The 24,998-nt window shown below is 45.3% G+C and overlaps 1 protein-coding gene across 1 annotated transcript in view; it reads left to right on the top strand.

Moving 5' to 3' along the window:
- Positions 1 to 24,998, top strand: part of LRIG1 (leucine rich repeats and immunoglobulin like domains 1) — a 95,761-nt gene that overhangs the window by 60,017 nt on the left and 10,746 nt on the right. The window contains 9 exon segments of the mRNA XM_068408328.1: positions 1,448 to 1,585; positions 2,581 to 2,724; positions 5,017 to 5,160; positions 6,018 to 6,161; positions 11,199 to 11,342; positions 15,273 to 15,353; positions 20,802 to 20,873; positions 22,183 to 22,254; positions 24,482 to 24,645. Of these exon segments, the coding sequence (XP_068264429.1) occupies positions 1,448 to 1,585; positions 2,581 to 2,724; positions 5,017 to 5,160; positions 6,018 to 6,161; positions 11,199 to 11,342; positions 15,273 to 15,353; positions 20,802 to 20,873; positions 22,183 to 22,254; positions 24,482 to 24,645 (1,103 nt within the window).

The following is a 24,998-nucleotide window of genomic DNA, read 5'->3' as shown; positions in this document are numbered from 1 at the left end:
AACAGGGGGAGGGTAAAGGAGCAGATCCCAGTGTGGGGAGCAGGTCCCTTGCCATGTGCTATTGGTATTTTCTTGGGGGCGTGAGGGAGGTTTTCTTTGAAAGAGGCTTGTCTGAACCCCTGGGAAAGCCTGAAATGGGGGTGAGGCTGGAGAAGACGGGCTCCCAGACACCCATCAGCTTCAGTGCCTGGAAGGCTGTGGTCGGCTCATCTGTCAGTTTTTTGTTTCAAAGAGCTGATGCTTTGTCAGGAGAGCTGGGAAGTCCTGGTTTGCATTCAAGAGTGCTTTCACTGGCTGCTGCCTCCTCTTCTGGTTACTCAGTGGGTAGCCGGCTGGATTAAGGCACAGTGCTTGTCTGAACCCTCTCTGCTATCTCTTATTATTCAGCAAGTTCTCAAGTGTCTGGTGAGCGTCTCTGTTTGGAGTGCCTCACTCGCAGCCTTGCCAGTAATATCAGTGACTGGTCTAAATTCACATCAGGCATGTGCTCAACTTCTTGTGACTAATGCGCAATGTATTTTTTTAATTGGTTACTGTTCTCTCTACTGATTCAGGCCAGAAAGGAGTCAGGGGAAAGGACTCGGGGGATTTTTAGTTAGACCTTGTTGAGTACAGATGTGGTCTAGAGGTATTTAACTGTTTGATGGCTGCAGAAACCCTGAGGGCAGCTTGTAGTACCTTCTCCAAAGAAAGATTGAATCCTTCAGGCTGGTACTGGTAAGGCAGCAAACGCAGGTGGTCATTATAGGGTCTGATCCTGCAGTCGGTGCTTGGGCACAGCGCTGGCACTGCAGAGTTGTCCTAATTGCACAGTGGGACAAAGGGAGCAAAAGATGAGGAAACGTTTGCGAGCCCTCTTAAGTATTTCTGTGCCTTACAAATCATTGTAATGTCGTCTGAAGCTGGGGGTTTTCAGAAGAATCCTTAGGAATTAAGGAAACAGTGTCTTGTAACTTTTGCTGAGATCATATTTACTTCTCTGTTTCCTGCTCTGAAATCCCATCCTCTGTGTAAAACACTGGCAGGTTGCTTAAACTGTTGATCAGCGCTGCTTGCCTGCAGGATAAAATCCAGCCTTGCAGTCCTTGCATGTAACAAATCCCTTATGAAGTGCAGGCTTGTAGGAGACCGAGCCCAAACGACTGGGAGAAAAACTGATGAATAGAGTCAATGGTTCTGCAGAAGGGAAGAGCCTTGTATCATGCCAGAAGAAGTGTGTGGAAGCTTGCAAATATCTGTGAGCTAGTCTCTCTAGCCACAGGAACAGCGTGGGGATTAGGGAAGATCTCTCTGGTGTGGGTTTCTCCTCGGACAGCTGTTGAAGAAGCACCGTAGTCTGAGTGTATGAACTCAGGAGCCAGCCTGTGGGCCTGCTGTGGCCTCAGATATTCTTTCTGTTTTTCTAGGAGAACTAAATTGTCTCCATTTCTTCCTCTGACTGTTTCAGGCATCACAACAGGATCCGCAGTATTGAAGCAAGTCAACTGAAGCCCTACGTTACTCTGGAAACGTTGGACCTGAGTTTCAATGACATCACGGAAATCCGAAACGGCTGCTTTCCACAGGGACTTCACATAAAGGAGCTGTGAGTTTTTCTTGTTGGGAACAGCTTTTGTTGAGTTACTACAGCAGAGAAAAGAGCCTCAAACCTTCTTTAAAGAAAAGGAGAGGGAATGAACCTACAAAAAGTGGGGTTATTCATCAGGATTTTAAATGCAAAGGAGAATTAGAGGGTAGCATGTTGTCCCTACTGTCAGGTTATTTTTTGAGCTCTCTCTTTTTGGTTTCTGATGTATCTGTAAAGAATGCAGATTATTGTTAATTGTGTTGCATAGGAATGTTGCAACAGAGAAAAGGTATCCTGTATCCTTCAGGTATGGGTGCCTTTACAGCTGGAAACCTAGAAGCCAGAAGATCTGTCTGTGTCTTTTCCTCAGTGGGAAGTGTATATGCTGTATCCCATGTGCATCTGGAAAGGGGGAGGGGGAAATAACTATTTCATCATAAAAATGGCTACTGAATGTTAAGAACAGCAATCTCTCATTGGTTATTTGAGGAGAAACAGGGGTTAAGCAGAGTAACACCCTCCCAATAGAGATGTTTGCCTATTCAGGGAAGCTTAAAATAATCTGTGTTGTAGGTACCTTTGAAGAGGTGCCGACAGATGTTCTGCTTGCATTAAAGTTTGCACCAAAGTTTCTACCCCTGATGTTTACCTGTTATCCTGTAAAAACAGCCTCTGTGGCTAAGACTAGGGTCCAGGTAAGAAAGACCCCTGGGACAGAAGCTGAGGGAAAAATGAGGAATGAATGGAGTCATCCTGCACTGGAATATTCTCCAGTTTCTGGCTTCCACTCCCGATTGCCTTACTGAAGTAGGAGGGTATCAAGGAGCTCTTGGGAAGTGCACAGTCATTTGTCACATGGCTCTGGGAAAGGCACTGCGCTCTGTGCAGCCAGAAATCCAACTGATTTGAAGCCACCTCTGTAATTTCACCAGCCTGTCTGGAGACCAACTAAAATGCTGATAAAAGGAGATTTCTGACAGAACTGTTCATTTTTCTGCTGTGATTTATTGCAGCTACCTGGGGAGCAACAGAATCAGCACCCTGGAGCCTGGTGCTTTTGATAGTCTGTCACGGTCCCTGCTGACACTTCGTCTGAGTAAGAACAGGATCACTCAGCTTCCTGTCAAGGCATTCAGGCTACCCAGGCTAACACAACTGTGAGTAGAAATGTGCACTTTAATTAAGCTCAGCCACACTTCATGGAAACAAAATTTCCCTAAGGATAAACACACTAAATGTCACCCTTCCTCACCTGCTGTCTATAAAACTTAGAATACACTCTGCAGTAGTCCTCTGCCAGCACCTAGTAAAACACGTTGGGAGAGGGTCCTTTTTGTCTCGTAACTATGGGCTTTTCAGGCCATTCTTTTCACCAGGTGGGAAGGGAGGGATGCTGCAGCAGGCATCAGAATGTCGCGCACTTGACGACGTAAAACAAATCCATTCCCTTGAAAGCTTCTGGTGTCTGTGGCGCAAGAGAGGTTTGGAAAATGTTTCTATTGCAAGTGACAGAGCTCAGCTCCCATGTTTAGTTTTTCAAGACCACCCAGGTATCTTTATGTGGCAATAAAAAAAAGCAATGACGGAAGGTTGTTAAAACTGTGCAGTGGTATTTGGGCAGAGAAGATAGCACTCTAGATGGGTTAACACACACATCATTGTTGTCCTGCCTGCAGTCCCTATGGCAGGAGCTGCATGGGGACACATAGACATCTGCAGTTTGTGTAAAATAGTAGCATTAATGGTTTAGCTCTTCCCTTCTGCTGCTGTTAGAGAAATGGGCCCAGCCTGAGGCCCGTTGCAATCTTTCCATCAAATTTGATAGGCAAAAGGTCAACCTCTGGCTGTTAACATGAAGTTCGCAAAAGCTGTTGTAACTCACACCTCTAAATGGTAGCCTCTTGATTGAGAGACAAATCCTTAAGCCAAGATGTGTCTAAGGAATGAGTGTGCTTTTGTGCTTGCATACACATAGGATTTATAGCCAATGGGATTGAACAGTGTGATACAATAGCATATACATCTTAAAAGTCTGTTGCCTCTCAGTTGGAAGTTACTGTCCATTGACTGAGAGCTTGTAATCCACTGTGTTCGTCTGCATCATGTGCAAAACTATAATAAAAACGAGGGTCAACTCTATCTGTTTAGGAACACGGTTTTCACTGAAAGTTGGAGTAATTGGTACTCTTAAAGACAGGCTCACAGCTGGTTGTTTAACCCTATAGGTAAACATGAATGAATTGCAAGCTATACAGACTTGATGTGTTGTAGAATTTGTGTACGGTTTTCTGGCAAAGCATAGTTCACTAATAGCCTAGGAAGTGGAGTAAGGCAAGAGTCTTTAGGCCTGCAAACTTTTTAATTGCTTACTTGACTTTAATTACACTCAACTTGAGTGCAAGTTCAACATTGTTTTTTTAGGCAGTTAAAAAGTAAGCTTAAAGTTTCTACGGCTTCCTCATCTTTCCAAAACAAGTTCTGATGTTGTAATCTCTGCCATTTTCTTCAGCACAAACACTGAATAGGGAAACTATCCTTAGGTTAGTCTTGTATGTGCAGAAGGGTATCCATCTTAAAAGCTCTATTTTAAAAAATTATCTATTTTAAAAGCTTTAGTGCATTGCGCCAATGAGGTTTTCCACTGACTTTATGGAACTGGGTTTTCACCTGGAATGTCTGGGTCTAGCAATCCGTAAGACTGTTTGATATGGGTTGGTAAAGCATGCTGTGATGATGTTCACATTGCTATTCAGAAAAAAGGTACTCCCAAAATTTAGGAGTACCCCCCCACCCAGGGGGGAAAAAAAAAAAAGAAATCTAATGAACCAAGTTGGAGATCTTTGCATACACAAAATACCAAGACTGCTTTGTTGTTGGAAACAAGTTTTTTCACTCTTTATTAGTTTCTTATAATAGGAAAAAAATGTGACATTTGTCAGGGTAACTGAAAGCTTTCTTTTCAAACTTAGCCATAAAATTTCCTCTTGGGCTCACAGTTCCTATGGCACCAGCTTGTTTCAGAGCACGTTTTTACTGGGCAATTACAGGTCCTGTAAAAACAATGGGTTGTAAGGGAAATAACGCTGATATTTAACTGTATTGGTTCAAATGATGTCTCTGCTTGAGAGAAGATGACATGAAAATTGATGAAAAGGGTAAATGGCTTTAAAGAAATGCAGAAAGAGAAGGGATGAAGAGGAATTGCTGCACTGTTTCTGTTATTTCTCTGTACTGAAAGTCTGTCCCAGGGTGAGTTTATTTAAGCGATCACACCCAGCTGACTTCCCTGGCTAGCTCTGGGATTGAAAGTTTCCGGTGCGCTTCTGCTTTCTCCTGGGAACCGTTGACAGAGGAGTTGTTGGCATTGCTGTCCCCATTGTATGCTGTACAGATGATTTCGTGAGAAAGGGCTGGGATTTAATAAACTTGTATGGCCTTGGTGCTTTTAGGGAGCTGAACCGGAATCGCATCCGCCTGATTGAAGGCCTGACGTTCCAGGGACTGGACAGCTTGGAAGTCCTGAAACTCCAGCGCAACAACATAAGCAAATTGACTGATGGGGCTTTCTGGGGTCTAGCCAAGATGCAAGTTCTGTAAGTTGGAGAGATGAGCTCTTTTCCTTTAAACAGCCTAGACTTCACCTACTATCATGTTCTCCTCTGCATTTAAGCAAGGACTCCCATCAGAGACCTGTGGGCACCTGTGCCAGTCCTCGTGCTTCTGGCTATGTCCTGCATGCACAGAGCTCTGCCATGCTACAGCAGCTTCTGTTCCATTGACCCACAGTTTACTAAAGCTCATTGCTTTACCAGGTGTTCAGTAAAAAGCAGTCCTGTTTTTCAAGCTGTGGTGGTACTCCTTTGAAAGTTTGCTGATTTGAGCATTGAGTAAGATCTCAATTGGTCTTTAAATAAAAGCTCATCTGGCTTCTGCAAATTTGTTTTGACTGATACATGGAAACTATGTGTTGCAGACTTGATTATTCTGCCTCTTGGAATACCTAGAAACCAAGCTGGCCTATCTTGGTGATGTGTTATTTCCATACGAGAGAGCAAATTGAACAGTCATTGCAAAGAAATGCTTGAAACTTCCAACATGATTGGCTTTCAAGTGTGTTTGCAAGGTCACAAGTGATCAAGGCAGCATGTTTCTGGATGCTGCTGTCACACGACTGAGACTCTGCAAATACAAACTTGAATGGGATGCTTTAAGCCCACTTTACTTGCAGTGGAGTGTACCCCTGCAGTCACAGCTCATTCTGGGCATTTCCTTTGTGTTGTCCTTGAATTTCTGTCCTTCAGTTGCACAAGAAATGCCCACATGTGCATGTATCTACATGGGTATGTAGAAAGGTGTGTAGGAATGGCTAAAATCCCAGTCCTTGTTGGAAATTCTTCAGCTTTTGGCCAGTGCTGCTTATCTGTCAATTCCTTCTGATTTTTCTCCACAGCCACCTGGAGTATAACAGCCTGACAGAAGTAAACAGTGGCTCTCTCTATGGCCTTTCATCTCTGCACCAGCTTCACCTCAGTAACAACTCCATATCCCGCATCAACCCCGATGGCTGGAGCTTCTGTCAGAAGCTGCATGAACTGTAAGTTGGTTCCTATTGTGGTTGGTTGGGCAGAGTTTGACGCTAATGTAACGTTGGCAGGAAAGGGGAGTGAGGATTTTTCCCAGTCACATGGCCTACAGCTCCTGGTGTGTCAGCCTGTAGAAACGCAGGAACTGCAGCCTCCGAAGTGATGCCCTTGTTATTCATGATGTTATGACCTTCAGAGCACCTGATTAAAATACGTTTGCACCAGGAACAAAGACTAGAACCCACTAAAAGCATACAGTGCCAGAAGGCCTGGAGAGTTTGTGATCTGCGGCTTGCCAATGCTGTTTAGCTAGCTAGTTACCAGACGTGCACGGCTTGCCATATAATGACTGTACAGCCTGAAGGAAGCTTTGCTTTATCCTCTGTATTTACAAAGAACCATCATGTTTTTAACCAGCAGAGATTTGGCCCTTTAAAGGCAGTTCTCCTTGTTTCTCCTGTTTACGCTTTACCCCTCCTGTAGGGCTCAGTTGTTTAAAAGTAAATACATTGACTTTGCTCTCCTGAGGTTTCCAGCTGTGAATACAGTCTCTTTGATAAATGAAAGAAAGCCTCACTGCTGGGGACAGCCCTACAAGGGTGTCTTTTGGGTCTGTGACACTGCTTAATGCCTTTTTGAAGAGACACACATGGACGCTTGCAGTATTTACAGAAGTAGCTGTCATCCCCTCGGTGGGACTGTGGAAAGATCCACTTTTTTCTTTGGAGAACTTGACACATGTGGTTAACGGAACTGTAATTCATTCTGTTTGGTGCTCGGAAATCTCTTGTTAAACATTGTTAGGGATTCTCCTATCCACCAAAAAGCAGTACGGTAAAGTAGCTTCCTGCTTTCAGAGACCTCGCTCTGGGCTCAGACTAAAGGTCGGTATCTGCCTGCCCAGCTGTGAGTCCCTGGTCTTTTGGCATGTGGAGTCAGAGATAGGTGGACATGACACGTCATTCCTTTAAGTTTAGAACCTGTGGAATTAATGTGTTAGCCCAGTGACCAGCTGTGATGTTCTGTTGAACCCAAATTATTCATTCAGATGTGGATTATATTTTGGGGGCACAAGGTAGTATTTTGGGTTTGGTTTTACGTACATATGTGATTATTTAATTACCTAATTTTTCAAATTGCTGTGAAACTGCCTGTGCCTAAAGGGCTCCTTTGCTCGGCACAGTGCTGTAGACAGCTACAGTTCTTTCATGTGCAGATCCTCAAGTGATATTTTACTAGATTAAGGCAGTGTCAATGGAGAAGTCTTCAAGGCAACAAATCAGAATTGGCACCGTGCTCTGCCTGTGGTCTGCTTAAACCTGAAGCATCAAGAAAGGGGAGTCTGCCTTTCTAGGGCACTCACAGTTGGACCCTTGGAATAGCCAAATTCAGATCACTACACTGTTAGTAGCACAGCTCTGGGAACTTTCTGCTCTCAGGGACCCACTACCTGGTGCCTGTGTTGAAGCTTTATTTCAGCCTGGGTTCAGATGGGATGGGTAAGGCCCATCTGCATCTTGCAGAGCTAATGTCAGAACTCTTTTAGGGAGAGCTAGGCTTGTCTTTTCTACCTGACACTGCCTTTGCAAACCCTCAAGGTTTAGATGGGAGGCTGCACATCATGCTGAGTCCTTTATTTGTCAGGTATGGATTGGGATCTCTTGCCAACAAGTAGTGCTAGTGGTGAGCTGTCCTGGCTTAGAGGCCATCCTCTGCAGTAACTGCAGAAACCCCGTGCAGGACTCGCTTGCTGTGGTGCAGAATGGGGTGGATTTGGAAAATGGCTGGTGGTGTGAGGTGGTAGGAGCTACTGGGGCATGCTTGGCCTGACAAACAGGATTATGGTAGAGTGTGAGGCCAGAGATGACATGAGCTGAGATTCTGAACGGCGATTATGTGGGTGTTAGCACACATCTCTGCAAAATATTACAAGCTCTTGCAGGTGTTGCCTTTAGGGTAAGGCTGCTGCAGGGAGCCATCAGATACTCCTAACTGAAACTCCCACAGCCAAAGAGTACTTGTAGGAGAGGTCTGTTCTGAAATTGAAGGGTGAGGAAAGGAAGCACTAGATACATCTAGACTACCTCTGTGCACTTCTTTGAATGTGTGCCTTTCATTCCTTATTAAAAGATCCTTGCTCCCCTCCCCTATTGCTAAATCTACTGGGTTTCAGTTATCAGAAAACACTGTCTCTGGTTGTACAGGGAATGAATTTCAAAGTCTTTGACCTACAAAAAAGAGGTGGCCAGACCCCTGCTTATCTGTGCTAAGGAAGGAGGTGGTCATCTGAAGGATGAGTTGTCCCTCCTTCAGTTGTTGGGAGAAAACATGACCCCAGGGCTCTGGTCTGATGTAAAAGCTAACAAGGAAAGAGAGCTCTTGCCTTCTTATGGGCATTGGAAAGGGCTGATTGTATTCACCAGTCAGGTGCTAGGGCATCAACATCATGGAAAAATCCACAGAGGGAGCATAGGATTTCATCAGAGGTAAACGATGACTTGGCTGCTGGGTCTTTCTTTTCACTTTTTACCTATAGTTTGGTCAATGCGAACGAAGTGCGTACGATGTACCTGGTCCAGAACTGGCTGGCAGCAGGAGCCCCAGCTGCGTAACAGGTTTCTGGTTAACCCCTTTATGTATCCCTTTTGGCACGCTGCTCTGTGTGCTGCTCTCCCATTTTCTCACCAGGCCAAAAGGACTGTGTAGATAAACACTTCCACTTGTTCGTTCCAGTGATTTCTCACTGGTAGAGAGATGAGAAAGTAGGGGAAGCAGCAGAGACCTGCTGACTTCTCTAAACCTCCATAATCCAAACTGCTGAGGAGGGGAACGCACTGTTTCACAAATTGGCCTGTCCCATTGTCAGGAAGCAGAGCTGTTAATGTTGAAGGAAGCCACTGCCAGGTGCGTTAGCTCCTGAAACCTTCCATCTGGTTACAGCTCTTGAGAGAGCCCTGTAAAGACTGCTGCTGTCCGTCCATCTTGAGGTGATGTCAGGACGAATGCAGGGGAACATGCCTTCACCAGTTGTGGCAGGAACTCTTCTGTGTAGAATCAAAAGGAACTATTTTTTTTTTTCTCAGCCAGGTTTAGGATTACTTTTGAACACCACATTTTTTTTTAAAGCCAAAGTCTTTAATCGCAGGTGAGGACATAATTTTGACCGGATGCCAGTTCTTCATAACTAACACTACAACTTCTTTAGGAATGAAAGTATGTTGTCCCATACCTTCTTCAAACTCATTAATCTTTGCTGAATTTTTTCCAAAGCTTGCCCTCTCTCTGCCCACTCACACAGCTAAAGGATAGACAGCTCATTTGCCAAGTAAATGACACTCTCGGTACTTGGGAGTATGTGTCCGTTTTGATTTAGGTTTTGGCTTTGCAGTGACTTTTATGCAAGCCCTAGACACGTTTTTAAGCAGACTCATTAGCAGGCAGTACTAGAAGAGGAATTTGGAGGTTTGGAACTCAGTGAGATTTTTTTTTCTTGTTGTCTGTACAATGAAGGATTTCAGTGCTTGTTCAAAGCTGCATAACTCCGCTGTTTGAAAAGTTTAGCAGCCCAAACCCTCACATCTTTCGAAGTGACTTGTGTTCCCAAGTCACTAAGATACTTTCAAAAATCCAGTGCAACCACCCTTTATAGAGATAAGCTTGAGAAAATGTGAGTAGCAGCATGTAACTGAATGCCACTTTTTATACCCCACAAGTCAGTGTACAGGCAGCTTAAAGCTGAGGCTGTTGCTGGTCACACTAATGTGCCAGTAGCCCTGCAGGGCTTACCCAGCTGCAGTGACATCCAGAGATCAGGAGGAATATACTTGCAGTGAGGAGCTGCGGGTGAATGCTTCAGACTGAAGATCACTGACCAGTGACTGCCTGCTGCTACCTCAGCAGGTCTCTCATTTGACAAGCCAAGCTGGCCTTCAACATCAGCAATGCTGTGACTTTACTGCTTGCATAGAAGGTGGTTGTGTATTGTGTGAGGTGCCTGCAGTGGCTTGTAGCTTCCCATGCCCTGCCCTCGGTGCCAAATCTCAGAAGCCTCATCTGCACCCTGGCTGGGAGAGAAAAACAGCTTTCTTCCTACTGGCTTCCAAACTGCAACAGGAATAGCACTTAAAAAAAAAAACCAAAACCCTCCAAAACCAGAGATAATGCAGGCAAGGGGAAGAGATGGATGGAAAACTAGGAAAAAAACAACCTCCAGTATTAGTCACTTGTAAGTGGAGAAGATTTCAAGCAGACTGTACACCCCTTGACAAAGGGGAGCGGGAGGGAAGGCGGCTGGTTTACAACAGATACCTCCTTCCTGTGCATGAAAGGAAGCATTCAATTGCCTTGTGGTGAAAAGGTTTTGGCTCTCGACTGGGGTGGAGCAGGCTGTGAAGACACCCACACCCAAGCGCCTGGGGCTTGCTGTGCACAAGTGCAGAACGATAAGACACCTCCTGAATACAGAAGTCTTGGACCCTGCCAAGAGCGCGTGTGAACTTCAAAATCCATCTGTTTGACATCACTCTCCACCTCGCAGGGCGTGGGGAAAGAGGGGACTGCTTTTTCCTGCAAGCCACAGAGGGAGTCCGAATGGGAGTGTGAGGATTGAACAGAACCAGGACTGATATCTGAGTTGTGCCTATACATCTGGGGACTGAGGAAGGGTGGTGCTCCCAGGCCCTAACCTAGCCGTACAGGCCATGGAGAAAGAGTAGCTTCTCCCCACCATAACTGACAGCATGCATATTACTGTGTTGCTCTCATTCACTTCTGGAGGAGCCTGTCTCTGTTGCCTGTCCAGAAGACTTCCCTATAACTGGGTACCAAATGCCTCCTGCTCCCTTATGGTCATCCAGGCTGCCCCATGGGTATCTTGTGGGAATATTTGCAGACTGCAGTCTTATTTCCCAATCAAGCTGTTATGTATCCACCCAGTACACATGGCCTCTCGTGAGGAGGTTGTGGGAGGCAGGCAGGCACCAGTTGGCACAGAGGAGTTTGGAAAATACTGGTTGGATTGATGAGGGCTGTTGGTTTTTTTTCCTCAGAATACTCTCTTACAACAACCTAACCAGGCTGGATGAGGGAAGCTTGGCAGACCTCGGGGGACTGCATGTACTACGACTGAGCCACAATTCCATCAATCATATTGCAGAAGGTGCCTTCAAGGGACTCAAAAACCTACGTGTCCTGTAAGTTGCCCCCAGCTTTTGTCAGCTAACACCTGTCTTCCCTCCACAGTTTGTGTTCTGTCAAACTGTTCTGCTTTGCAGTTGCTTTGAGTGCCTGTGTCCTCAGCATCAAACTCCCCTACATGTTGCTCAGTTGTCTTCAGCAGCTGTTGTTTTTACCCCATTATTCAACTTCAGTCAACTTGTATTTTTTAATTAAGCGTAGTTAGGAGAATTGCAGTTGAACTGCTCAGTGTTGGAGGGTTCTGTCAGAGTAGAGGGCTCCAGAGTAAAATTATAGGAACATAGGACAGGATCCTGAATCTAGCCCAGCTGAGCAAAAATCCCCGAGGTTTCAGTCCTTCAGCTAATAGCAGAATTTCTCTTGCCACCATATTGACTTTAATTGAAATTCCTAGAAAAGGACAGTTTCTGTTGGGTCAGTCATTGTGCACTCAGGAAGAATAGGAAGTGATTCCTTACAGTGACAGTGCTGGAAATTTGGATATCATCTTAAATGTGCTATCGAGCATTTTTGTGTGCTGTTACTTCTTTTTTTTTTTATTGAATAATAAATATAAAATCCTGGGCTAAGATGGTGTTGAGAAGAAAAAAACAATGGTAAAACAAAGAAATTCAGGGATTGGGCTTGGGATCTGATTATACGAGAAGTGTAACAACACATGAAGCTTCACCCAGTCTTGGGTCCAACCACGGGAGCAGGAAGCTGCTACAGGTACCATGACAGTAACCAGAAGTCTTTCTCTTTGATGCAGAATTGGGCTCACTTGGATCATGAAATGTTCTGTTGCTCTGATTTTTGTGGTAACCTCTGAACAACAAAAAAAAGTTGCCGTTCTATCAAGAGAAAAGTTTTGTGTGCCCTAATACTGAATTGCAAAATGATCCATCCAGTGGTGGTTATGGCCATTTACCAGAGACTTTTATTTTAAAGTCACTGACACATCGGAGTAACTGGAAATCACACTGGAAATGAGCTTGCCATCTAGAAGATAGCAGCTTCTAGATTTTAGGGCTAATGGAGACCATTGGACAGATCAGCCTGACCTCCTCTGGGATGTCAGCTATAGAATTGCACCATTATACGCTGTTAAAGCCCAAGAGCTACATTAGATTGAGGTACATCTGGGCATGCCTTAGGAACATCAGAAGATGGGGAATCCAGTTCTTTTAACTGTCCATTCCTGCAGCTGTGTTGCCTCTCCTCTGTCTCCTTTATTTGTACCTGCAGAGCTGCTGGCTGCTGTCCTCTCCAGAGGCTGCAGGCTCAGCACCTTCATCTGGCACACCACAAAGTTCTCACAGCCTGTGTTACAGCACTGTCCAAGCTGGTTGAGTTCAGCAGGCTGATTTAATTCTTCCTTCAAAAGAAAAAAACACACTTTGATACTTTTGTTCCTCTTCAGGAGCCCATTGTGGCCTGAGTAATTAAAAGGAAATGGGAACAGAAAGATCTCCCTTCTTTACAGTACTTCTTGCATCTTACTCTTTCCTTTATTGAAGTTCACAGTGAAGGAAGTGACTGAAAAGCAAGTTTGGGTTTTGTTTGCTTTTTTCCCTTTTTTTAAATTTAAGCCAAAGTCTTTCAGCCACTGGGCATTCAGAAAGGGACCTCTCCAAGGCAGCTGTCAAGACCGGAACTAAAGGTTTCCAAAGAAAAATGGAGGGGAAGGGGAGCTGGTAGTTCTCTTTGCTCTGCAGTGAATGTGGAGCCTCTTTTATGTCTAGGGCTGAGGGGGGGAGGAGGAGAAGGGAGTGTGTGAGCGAGCTCTAATTTAATAAAGAGAAAGGCCTATTGGGTCCTGCACCTGGTAAAAAGACCCGAGCATGCTTTAATTATGGCCTATTGTTGGGGAGCCTTTGGTGGGTGTGAAACTGCTGAAATGTGGAGCTATTCAAATAGAGGTCAGGCCCAGAGACCTCGGAGCACAATGATTAACAAGGCTTCGAGCATTCAAGCTCAGCCAGCCAGAAAGAATAGGAAATTGGCAACAGGGGCTGGGAGAGGAGTTTGAATACAAAGAGAGCGAGGCCAAAATACCCCACTCTTTTTTTCCTCTCTCTCTATTTTCACTCATTTGTTAAAAAGGTTTTTATTCCTCCTTTCTGACACTAAACCTTTGAGTTGCCTCTGGATGAACAAGCAATACCATTTTCTTTTCCTTTTTCAAGAAAACACAATGTGTGGCAGTCAATTAATAAAAGCGTGTGTCAGAGAGTTCCTACAGGCTGTTCCCACTTGTCTGTCTCTGCCATGGGAAAGGGTTTGCTGGGCCAAAGACCGGTGGAACTGAAGAGGAGAAATGTCTGAGAAGGGGTTTGCCCTTAAAAACCAAACAGAACAACGGGCATTGGCTTGGCAACCATAGGGGAAATGTAGAAACTTAGCTCCATGAGGATATATTTGCTCCTGCCCCACTCAGACAGTGCTGACAATGTCAGCACATCAAAGCGTCTCTCCTGGACGTGTCTCTTATGCCACCACAGCATTACGTGTGCCCACACCCCGCAGGGATGTTGAGTTTTTATCCATCCCTTTGGCATAGACGTACCCACAGATCACCCTGACATCCACAGCGATGCTGGCTAAGGCCGGGGCTCCCCAGGGACATGAGATTCAGGTCTCCCGCTGAAGCCAGCTGAGAAACAGGAATTGTGGCTTTTGGCCATCTCCCTTCACATCTTTAGTTCACACACCAAAGCTGAGAAACAAGCAAAGACTGCAGACAGCTTAAGCACTGAGAGCAAAAGCCTCAGCCCCATCTCAGCAGAGGAAAACCATGCCAATATTGAAACGGTGGGATTTTTAAAATTTCTGTTCCCTGCTTTTGGATTATTGTGTATTTGTGCCATAGCCCAGAAGGTACACAATGATGCCCATGTCTGGAAAGTTGCAAAATGCAGGGAGCTTTTTCTTTTTTTCTTTTTTTTTTAAAAATATTTTTCTTTTTTTCTCTTAATATATTTAAACTGGAAGTGTTCTGATAATAATCTTCAAAAGGCGTGAAAGGAGTACCTGAGGGTTCCGGGGGTTATCTGGATGGTTTAGTTTGCTTTGTTGGTGGTTTTTGCTAGATTTTAAATCAGAGTGATGTAACAAAACCAACAAAGCCCCTTTATTTTTTTCTTTCTTTTTACTTAACTTTAGAAATGATAAATTTCTGTCTGTGTATTCATTGGGTATTCATTGCTAGCTGGAATTAAAGCTAGGAGGGAAGGATTTTTAAACAGACTGTTCAAACAGCTTTTGTGGATCTCTGTGTTTGTTCTCTGTGCTTGTTTTTCTTCAGACCTCTTTGACTCTTGTAATTGATGGTCAATTTGAAAGCCAAAAGAAGCTAACTCTGAAAAAGGAATTCTTACTAAAAAGTGGTTATACAGAGAGTTAGGCTTGTGTGGTGATGATAGCGCTTTCCTTTGTTGAGCTTTCAAGTTCATTGCCGGAAAAAAATGCAGCTTCATAGAAAATACACCAAATCATCTTCTGAAGATATAGGTATAGACAAATACATGTATACATTGGAATACCCAAAGGTACCTTAATTCATGATAGCAGCATTTAAGGACAGCTGTTTCTTTCAGTTTAAGTCTTGGGACTTTGTTTTCTTTTTCCTCCTTTTGTTTGGATGCACAGAATTAGAAAAGGACTGAAACCTACTTGTTAAAAAGTGCTGCTGCTGCTGTCTTAGAAACAGAGGGGCTCAGCTAGGAAAAAGCCAGGGCTACGTTTGGAATGCACCATCTCAGCATGGGTCAGTGCAGGAAAAGTGATTAGTGCTGCTTTGCTGCAGGACTCTGCTTTTTCTGATAACTCTCAGGAGAAAACGAGCAGCTCTTCGTGTGGCATTCTCAGACTTTCTTCCATTTGTTTTTAATGATGAGCCTAGGACTAAGACACTGATTATGAGCTCTGTCTTGTCCTCTCCCCAGGGAACTGGACCACAATGACATCTCGGGCACAATAGAAGATACCAACGGAGCCTTTACAGGCCTAGAAAACCTAAGCAAGCTGTGAGTATCCCTGGGTTTGAAGTTCTGCAAATTAGTTGTGATGTGTGCCTGTGTGGGGGTGGGTCTCTCCCCTCTGACACAGCCTTCTTCCCTTTGGAACAAGATAAAAATCAATAGAGAATCTGAGATGTAGTAGTTTTGCAGGCTCAAATGTGGTTATCAAGCACTTGTGTTTCTTAGCAGATATGAGGCGATTACAGTCCTTCTGAAGTGATGGACAGTGCCACATACTCTAGTTTAGAGACACAGGAGAGAGAAATTTGTTTTAATCTGTGAGATTCAGCACAACGGTTCCTTACTTCCAAAAGCAAACAGCAACAAAAAAGACCCCTTGCAATCTTCAGTGAAGCACTGATTGATGCAGCAAATAACAATAAACAGAAGAGAAAAATCACCCCATTTCCTGTTACAACAGAGGATTGAAACAGGATTCGTTTCTGTGGGATACTCTGTCTGAGAATGATCTTTTGGGCTTGCTTCCATGTGCAGCGACAATAAAAGGCACCATGGGGCATAGGCTCTTAAAGAGATAAAAAGAAACCTAAGGCAAGCATGCGCCTTGCAAATGTTTATAGCTTGCTTGGCCTTCGCAAGTATTTTCACATTGCTCTGTACTTGTTCATGTTCCATTTGAAATCGGCTGTGTAAATCAGCCCTGTCAGAGAAGTCTCTGATGGCTTGTGACAAATCAAGAGTCTTTCTAATCATTACCTCTTGCCTTTGTTTAAGTTCTCGGCACCCCCCATCACGCTGTCTCTGATGCTGAGATGGCACAGCCAGAGGTGCAGTAAAAGTACCTCGATGGATAGCAGATGGCTGGAATGAATCTTGGCAGGCGGTATATTGTCACGATCTCATTAGAGACTCCTGGGGGAGTGGGAAGAGCCGTGGCAGGATTCGTGGGGACGTAACGTTTAGATGGAGAAGAAAAATTTTGAAGTCACAGACATAGAGGGCATTTGATCATTGTTGAGGGGAGTCACTGGATCCAAGAAGAGGGGAACCAAGTTGTAGCTGTGAGTAAAGTGAGGCAGAAGGCAGAGAAGGACTTAAGGAGCGGGGGAATTGGGCAGGGAGGTAGAAGTGTGGGAGAGAGAGAGGCCAGCAGGAATCTCTGTGCACGTGGAGTCAGGAAATCTTCCCACAAGTTGCTAGAGAAAAGGCAGAAGAGCAGATGTGGTGGGTGGGAGAGTCCTTGGCTGCTGTTGCTGAAGTTTTTGATTTGTCTGAATAAACCAGTGAAACCATGTGAGCGGCTAGAAGGGTAGTGGGAGCAGAGGCTTTGTCCAGGGGGATTGCAGGCTGTAGGATTGTGAGTCTGTGGTTCTGCTTTGACAAGGCAGAGAAGGTGGAGAAAGAGAGCTGTCCTGGTGGGACTTCCACCGTAGGGCAACCCTCCAGTGTGGCCACTGGCATGGGAGCAAAAGTGGCCATCTCAAGTGATGGGGCTATGTTAGAAATGCTGGGTGCAGGTAACAGAAGAGAGGTGAAAAAGCCAGAGCAGACAGCATTGAGGGAAAGCGTTCAGCAAAAGGATTGACTCAGCAACCAGGAGAAATGAGCGCTGATGAGTTGTGGGGGTCAGGCAGAGGCCAGGAGGTACAGCAAGGAGCGGGAGGAGGAAGGAAGGGAGCAGAGGCAGCCGGCGGGGCTGTGTGTTTGGAGCTCTGGGCAGAGCAGCGATTGCTTCCCTGTGAAACAGCCATGGCCTGATCTGATGTTTATCATCCGGCACGAGGAACTGCTTCGAAAGCTGTCCGGGTTTATCTGCCGTTCGTGCAAGGGATGCAACAGGGACTTGTCCAAGTCTAAAGAACCTGGGTTTGCATCTTTTTTCACATTGTTGACCTCTGTCTTCCATTGCACATGGAGTTGGGCCAGTTCTGGGTCTGGTTGAATGCAGGAAGGACATGTGTGTGTCCTTGCAGCGAATTTCATAGTGGGTCACGTTGGTCTTGTGCAGACAGGAGGGGTTTGATCACCTAACAGAGCAAACCTGCTGTTGGACAGACAGGTTGCTGGGATCATTCATTGTCAGCCAGAGTGTAAGGCTAGAAAAAGCCTCAGAATATGAGGTTATTTCATTATATTCCTTGAGCCGTTTTGGGGACACTTGGGAGTGGTCAGTTTTAAAGGGATCTGCTCAGGTCTGTTTTAGCTCATCAGCATGTAAATCCCAAGCTTGTAATTTCATCTAAGGCTGAAGTGAGTATTATTCTCCCTGGAAGGTCTTTTTGGTAAATAACATAAAATATCAGCCTTCACAGCAAACATTTCAGTGTGTGATTTAGGGCCTGTGTTTAAACTGTCAACCAGCTTTAAATGCATTAGCATACAAAAAATAAATGGGCACTTCAGAGGAGACCTTCCAATGAATTAATAATCACCTCAGCTCTGTGGAGATTGCCTTAAAAGCCGTTCCCCTTTGATCTGGCACAGATTAGCCTCTGAAAGGATTTAGCACAGAGAGGGTGGTTCGCTGAAATGAAGGTGTTAAACTGAGCGGTGCGGAGGAGGCCAGTCGCTTTAGCTTGCTCTGAATTATATATGAAGCACTCTGGGACGGAGAGCACGGGCCTAAATTAAAATGTTGGTTCAAGAAACAGGGAGTCGAGAAGCACCGAAGCATAAAAAGCATCAGTGGAATCGCTGGGGAACAACGAGTTTCCTAATTATTCAAGCTGCTAAACGTAACCGTTTTTTTGATGGCTCACTCAGTGACTGAGATCTTCCTGCAGGTGCAAAACTGGCTGGAGGAGAAAAAGCTGCTTTCTAATGAATTGCGTGCCTAGCGTGTAATTACACTTATGCAATCACCGGGAGAGCATGCTCGCGCCCAGCTCTGCCCACAGCGGAGGAGCGTTTCTGGGCTGCAGCAGGCAGGCTAATTGTGGGGCTGCATACCGCCGCGTTTGCATTCCAGCGTGCCACAGCCCTTTGAAGGGGGCCGCTGGGTTCAAACCATTTTGGAACTGGAGAAGTGGTTAGTTGAGATTTGAAAGGCATAATGATTTTATGAGTTTGCTGGGCCAAGACGTTATTACCAGTGTGTTATGTATTTCTCACACATATAGCCATAAAATTGTATCCGCCTATGCAAGTTGTGTATACGTTGTGTATTCACATCCCCAGACGTGCTGCTTATCTCTGCACAGAAGAGTAAGCTGATATAATCAGTATCTCCAATTTTCAAAGTCCAGGATCCACTGTAAACAATAAAGAGAAATCTCCAGTTACCAAACCCAAGCTCAGCATAAAACCCTCATTTAGGAATATGGCTCCAGAAATTAGTATGGATGGATGGAGCCATATGACCAGAGTTTGCATATAGTAAATTACTTACTATATTAATCATTCTAATGGATTTTTCAAAGCCTTCATTAATACAACATCCCTTTTACCAAATGATGGTACACATGATTGCACACATCCTTTGGTGCTTGGGGCGTTTCGCCCAGAGCCAAAAGCCACACACACTCTCATGCAATAAATAGGACCTGTGATACCCTGGTCTGGGTGCTGTAACAGGGAGGTCAGTAAAGCTCACTGTAGATATTTAAATTGACACTGTCGATAAAGCAGGTTGCAGCTATCTGGAGCCTTTAATCAGCCACCAGCATGCCGACGATAGCTGTCTTTATTCTTGCCTCAAATCAAATAATTAACGACGGGACACAGCTCTGAACATTTAGCTGTGGTTTTGTACCAAGTTAACTCTGCCCGTAAGAAAGGGCTTTGGGTGTGTGTGTCACTGCGGAGGCTGGGAGGTGGCTGTGTCTGGAACCGAAGCTTTTGGTTGTGTTATGCTCTGTAATGGTGAGATCTGGGATTCTGGGGCCACAGACCTTTTGTATGGAGGTAGGAGTAACCGGCCTGTCCTGTCTACTCAAGGATTAGTGTGGTGGCTCCTCCGGTACTCAAGGATTAGTGTGGTGGCTCCTCCGGCAATACCACCGTCAGGGTGATGGATTTTGTGAGGACCTGTTCGGGGGTCATAGTGTTGCCCAGTGACAGGCACCCAAATTCTCTCCCAAGACTACAGGCTGCAAGGACAGGTTGTGATACAGATTGTGATTGGTCCTCACTGTCTAACAGTGTGATGAGCCCCATTTTTGTTTTCTACCCAGTATGGCATCCATTGCTTTCATCCACACAGAAACTGGGCTGTCTGGGTGCTGGTGTGAGACACCAAATTATCCTGACATTTGAAGAGTGCTTTGTGGAAAGCCCTAACACCCTCCTGCAGGTGTATTTGCTCAGGTAATGGCTGCACATGCTCCATGTTGTACCCCAGCCTCATTTTCCCAGCCGGTAGTAAGCAGGGGGATGGTCATTGCTATAGAGCCTTTTTAGGGTGCAGATATAGGTTGCACCCTATATTGAAGGAAAAATCTTGCAGGAAAACTGAATCAAACACAACACCAGATGTGCCAGTTTTTTACCTGAGGTGTTAGTTATGACTTGCACTGGACACCGTGTGAAGCAGGCGGTGATAAAAGATGCACCTGGAAGATAAACCTTAGAGAGAACCTGGGGAAGGAAAGCATTTCCTAATTAATGACATTGGTTGATGTTTTATTAAAACAGTTGAGGAGACTATCCATTTTGCATGAACCCTGCCCCTGACCGATCGTCACTGGTCAATATTTATAGAGAGCTGTTACTTTGCAGATAGCGGCTGGGCTGGGATGGCTCCAGCTGGCTGTTGCCTGCTGACAGTCCCCTCCTGCCGCTGCGTAGCACTGCCTGCTGATCCAGAGGAATGCTCTCTGGGCACAGATGCGAGCAAGCACGCTCCTCAGCTCCGTAGAGTACCCTTTCTCTCCTTCGTTTGCCCCTTGAAATTACCACTCGGCTATTATTTATTGTATTATATTACTCTGCTGTTGTGTTTATAACAGGCCAAGGCAGGCAGGCAGCCCTCGCTTCGGTTAGCTGCTGTATCAACGTGCAGCCAAGAGCCAGCCCTCAGCCCTCGTGTGGGGATGTCTGTTTAGGCCAAGCAGCAGTGAATAAATTACCACTCCTTTACTATCTGGGAAGAAGTCAGAAATTAAAAGTGTTGCAGGGAGAGTCCAGAATCTTGTTAAACTGTCATTGCACTTAATCCTGTCCACGACCAGCCTGCAAAGAATAGAGGGGACCTCCTGTTACTCAGCAAGCTGGTTTCCAAGCACTGGAGCAAACCTGCCTTTTTACATGATATGGCATATTCCCTTTTGTGCTGTCATCACTATTAAATTCGAATACAGATAAAAGGATTTAATTTCAGGAGTGGGAAAGCGAGTGTGCTTCAGCCCTCTTAATCTCTGTGCAGTTCAAATTTCCCAGGACTTACACTGAACGTGTATATCAGATAAAGCCACACTAATGGTGTTCCTTCTTTTTCTGCCCCCCTCTCCCCATTTTCTTTCTGTTTATCTGGCACTGGATGTTTGGAAACTGCAGAACTCTGTTTGGAAACAAGATCAAGTCGGTGGCCAAGAAAGCGTTCTCAGGGTTGGAGGCCCTGGAGCACCTGTGAGTAACCCACCATGCCTCGGAGTTCGGGAAGGGGGGTCTGCCAAAAGTAGCTGCTTGAGAGATCTGCTAGCAATTTAATAGCGTCTTTGTAAACTGAGAAGCCAGTCCATTTGTGGGGGCCACCTGCTTCCTTCTCATTATAAGTCCGCCTCAACTTTGGCCTTTTTTTGTGCCAGGAACAAAGTTATAGAACATATGGCAAATCTGCATGCTCTTAATTTTTTGATTTGTTCTTGGATAAATATTGCCTTGACTTGCACATTGCTGCTTTGCAGGCTGTTAGCAATGAAAATACGCTGGTTCAGATGTAGCCCTCTCTCCTCCTCCCTTGCCCCAGCTTCCTCCTAAATCCAGGCTCTGGCAGTGACACATGCTGCAGATGACTGCTTACGGTGCAGGCACCCAACATCCCCATTCAGCACAACTGCCTTAGAGCGATTTGCAAGAAGGAAAGTTTGGCTGCCACTATGTAATTTTTTTTCCTGTGTCCCAAGGCTGATGACTCCAGCAGTGATTCATGAATAACTTCCTTTCTGAATTAAGACAAGTTAAAGTATATGTGATGTTGCTCTAGATGTTTTATTGGCTGTTGATCGTATGAAATGTTATGACTATTGAGAGCGTACTGAAGAGTTAGGGCTGCCTGGCTGTGGGGTACATTCCCAGATAAAGGTTCCCTTATTAATGCTCTGCTGAGATTTCCTCTGCAAGCAGGGCTTGTCCATCCTACACTTCACTTGGTGAACTTAAGCCCTAAATCTGACACTAACCTTTTTCAGAGGACAAGTGGAATTTTTAATTAGCAAGGGAGTGAGGGAAGCTTTTAAGAATACCTGCTTTTGGAAACATTGCAGTGTTTTTTGAACACAATAGTATTCTCTCAAAGTCACTTTTAAATAACTTGTCAGATGCCATTTAGTGCAAGTATTTGCTTTCTTTATGTTTGCTGAAGGTCTAGCCTGGGATATGACATTCCTGACTATCTTTAGTTATTGAGGGGGTTGAGGAATTTCTGAGCTATGGATGATGGAGGTAGCTGAGACTGAGAAAGTGTAGTGAGATGATGGGATATGGAATGACTTAGTGATTTATCTCCATAATTTTTGCTGGTTGACTATTGTTCAGCAATACTTGCTCAATATTGAAGTGTTTTGTGTAAAGCCATTTCTATGAGCCACAAGTGGATATGGCCTTAACAAGGAGCTACCAAATCACCTGCTCCTGGAGTCATTGCTTAAATGTGGAGAGACTTTGTCACAGCCATAGCATCCCTTTTGGTCACATTGCCTTTGGTTGTGTTCTGCAGGAACCTTGGGGATAACGCCATCCGCTCCATTCAAGCAGACGCTTTTGCTAAGATGAAGAGCCTGCGGCAGCTGTAAGTAATTGGGCTGTACACACTGCTGAGGAGGCAGGGATCCTTCTTGCCCTGGACATGAGAAGTTGCACGTTGTTTCCAGCGGGGTGTTATTCTCATTACCACTCATTTATTTCCTTGTCCCCCCGGTCCCCCTCTGAAGGGTATTTTTACACATGAGTAGATGTCACGAGAACATTTTGCATTTAACAGTGAGTGAAATTAGATCATCGGAACAGGTTCTTCCAGCCGGTTCGCATCTGTGCAATTATTCATCTCCGCTCAGGAAGTCCAGCCCTGGTCCTGTTAGCCATCTCTCCTTCTCAGGCTGCCACTGATTTGATTCCCAGTGGCCTATCTGCTCCTTTGCTGTACCTATGTTTAGGCTTCACGTACAGTACTGACATTTCAGCGATAAGCACCATTTGAACTGGATCCACTTGTCATCCAGCCTTCTGGTGTAAAAATACGGCTGTGTTATCAGAGCTGCTGCTTGTGCTCCAGGCTGGGGCTCTGCACTGTTATCAGACACTGTTGCCACTCTTGCCTGGTTTGCTTTTCTCTTCTTCTCCATAAATATTTAATCCACTGTCAGTGCATTGCTACACTCTGGAGTAGTACAATGTCTGTGGAACAAGAAATCAGTTATTTGGTATTTGGGCAAGTTCAGATTCTTCTTCCTGACTTTGGAAACGGGAATCAGGTGGTTGATGTAAGCAATGACATTTAAGGTTGTTTGTCTAACCATGTTATCTTTTGCACTGGCTCTTGAAACAAAATTGAGGTGAAAGATTGATCTTAATAGAGGAGAGCTTGTAGGATCCCAAATACTGTGAAAGAACCTTTATACCATGGAGAAGGTGGCTTTCAGGTAGGGGACATACACATGCAGAATGCATTGCACTGAAGTCTTAAATACCAAGGCTGTCTCTGACCTGTCCCAGCTAGCCAGCGGTGTCTGTGCCATCACATGTCTTAGGGGCTACACATCTTTCTAGGACAGCGAAGTGGACAACTTTGGAAGATCAGATCCCTATGTTCCCTCATTCCCCCCCTCTCCAGTCCATTTCTTTCTTTTCCCCTTTCCTGGCTAGTTTCAGACTTCAGGATTTCCCAAGGTTATCAGGTGGAAAAATGGGAGGAGATTCATATCTTCTTACAACACAGTGCTGGGGTTGGGATTCTGCTGTGCTCTTGATGTCCTGCTCTTGCACAACTCACAGTACTGCAGGACAGGACTTCTCTGTCCGGGGCTGTTTTGCTAGTCTCTGAGGCATACTCACATTCCATTTGAGGGATCAGACTTGGGTTTTCCTAGGATCTTGGACCAAACCAGACCAAAGTCTGAATTCCCTGTTGGTGTAAACTTGCAGTTCTTCACTGGCCTCAGAGCTATGCTGAGCCACGATTTGGCCCAGAATATTAAAAATCCTGAGGCTCCCTGTTAATTTGTCCCTTTTTCACAGCTCTTTTCGTACCAGAAGGTGCTAAGTTACTGTTAGGATGCTGAGAAATCTTTAGGCGTTTTGCTTTCCAAACTAGTCACTGTTTGTATTGGATTTACACAAATGTTTTTGGTCATTTCTCTTCCACTGCTTCTGTTACTCAGTAAACACAACATCAGCTACACCTCTTATCCCTGGTGGTGCTGGTGTGCGAACACGTACCTTACAGAAGGCAGGCAGGGGCCTCTCCACTTACTCCTCTGGTGTTGGCCACTGAGGGGGCTAAAGGTCTTACAGCAGGAGCTTGGCATTCTCTCACTGTTCACTAATTAAGTCCTGAATTCAGTCCCCACCAAAGCTGCTCAAACCAGAGAGGCAGAGAAGGAGCACGCGTGGTAATGCAGTATGAGAAGTGGGAGCAGGCCGGGCTGTACTGTTGACTTGTGCTTCTGCTGCGTGTCTCCTGTGTAGATCTGCCTCAGTTTCTCTCGCTTAAGCCAGGAATGGCATCGCTCGTCTGTTCTGGGGATCACTCTGGAAGCTGGTTAATAAATATAAGGTGCTAGGGAGTGTCACTGGAGCACAGGAGTGGATTGCTCTATGTGCAGATGAAATGCTGTTGAAATGTGTTATGTATTTAACATCAGTAGTGCTTCAAGGACAACCCTGCAGTCCTTTTTTTCCTTGCACCCATGCTGGGGGAGGAGGGAGGAATGTGTCTAACATGAAAGGGCTGTGAGCTTTCCAGCCTTGTCTCTCTGCACGACTCACAGCAGGCTCGTGTTGGTTTTGTGTCCCTGCAGCCACATAAACAGCGACAGCTTCCTCTGCGATTGCCAGCTAAAATGGTTGCCCCAGTGGTTAGTCGAGAAGGAGCTGCAGTCCTTTGTGGTGGCCACCTGCGCCCATCCTGAGTCACTAAAAAGCAAGAGCATTTTTGCCATCCTGCCAGAAAGTTTTGTGTGTGGTAAGTCTTGCCTGCGTGTTTTGAGGTTGTATGACGGGTAGGACTCACTTGGGAAACATTTTCTTTGACTACTAGCATGTTATTACGAGAGGGTTTCTGTTTTGTTTTGCTATTCAGTGGGATCAAAGGAAGCCCAAGCCTGCATTTTAAAAATTTGTCATTGGCTACAATTTATTTCCCACCAAAACCACACAGCGCATTGCTTGCATCTAGTGTATTCCCTACAGGGCTCCCTGAGTATTAAATCAAAAGGGGCTAATGCTTGTTCCAGTTCCAAATGGGGCTGCACAGAGACTTCTCCAGTCCTCGGTTTGATTCTACCAAGACTGCAGCTATCATTTTTTTCACTCTGC

The sequence above is a fragment of the Nyctibius grandis genome, chromosome 10, assembly GCF_013368605.1.
Source record: "Nyctibius grandis isolate bNycGra1 chromosome 10, bNycGra1.pri, whole genome shotgun sequence".
Classification (NCBI taxonomy): Eukaryota; Metazoa; Chordata; class Aves; order Nyctibiiformes; family Nyctibiidae; genus Nyctibius; species Nyctibius grandis.
The sequence above is the reverse complement of the archived record's forward strand: the minus strand, read 5'-3'. Positions and strand labels throughout refer to the sequence as shown.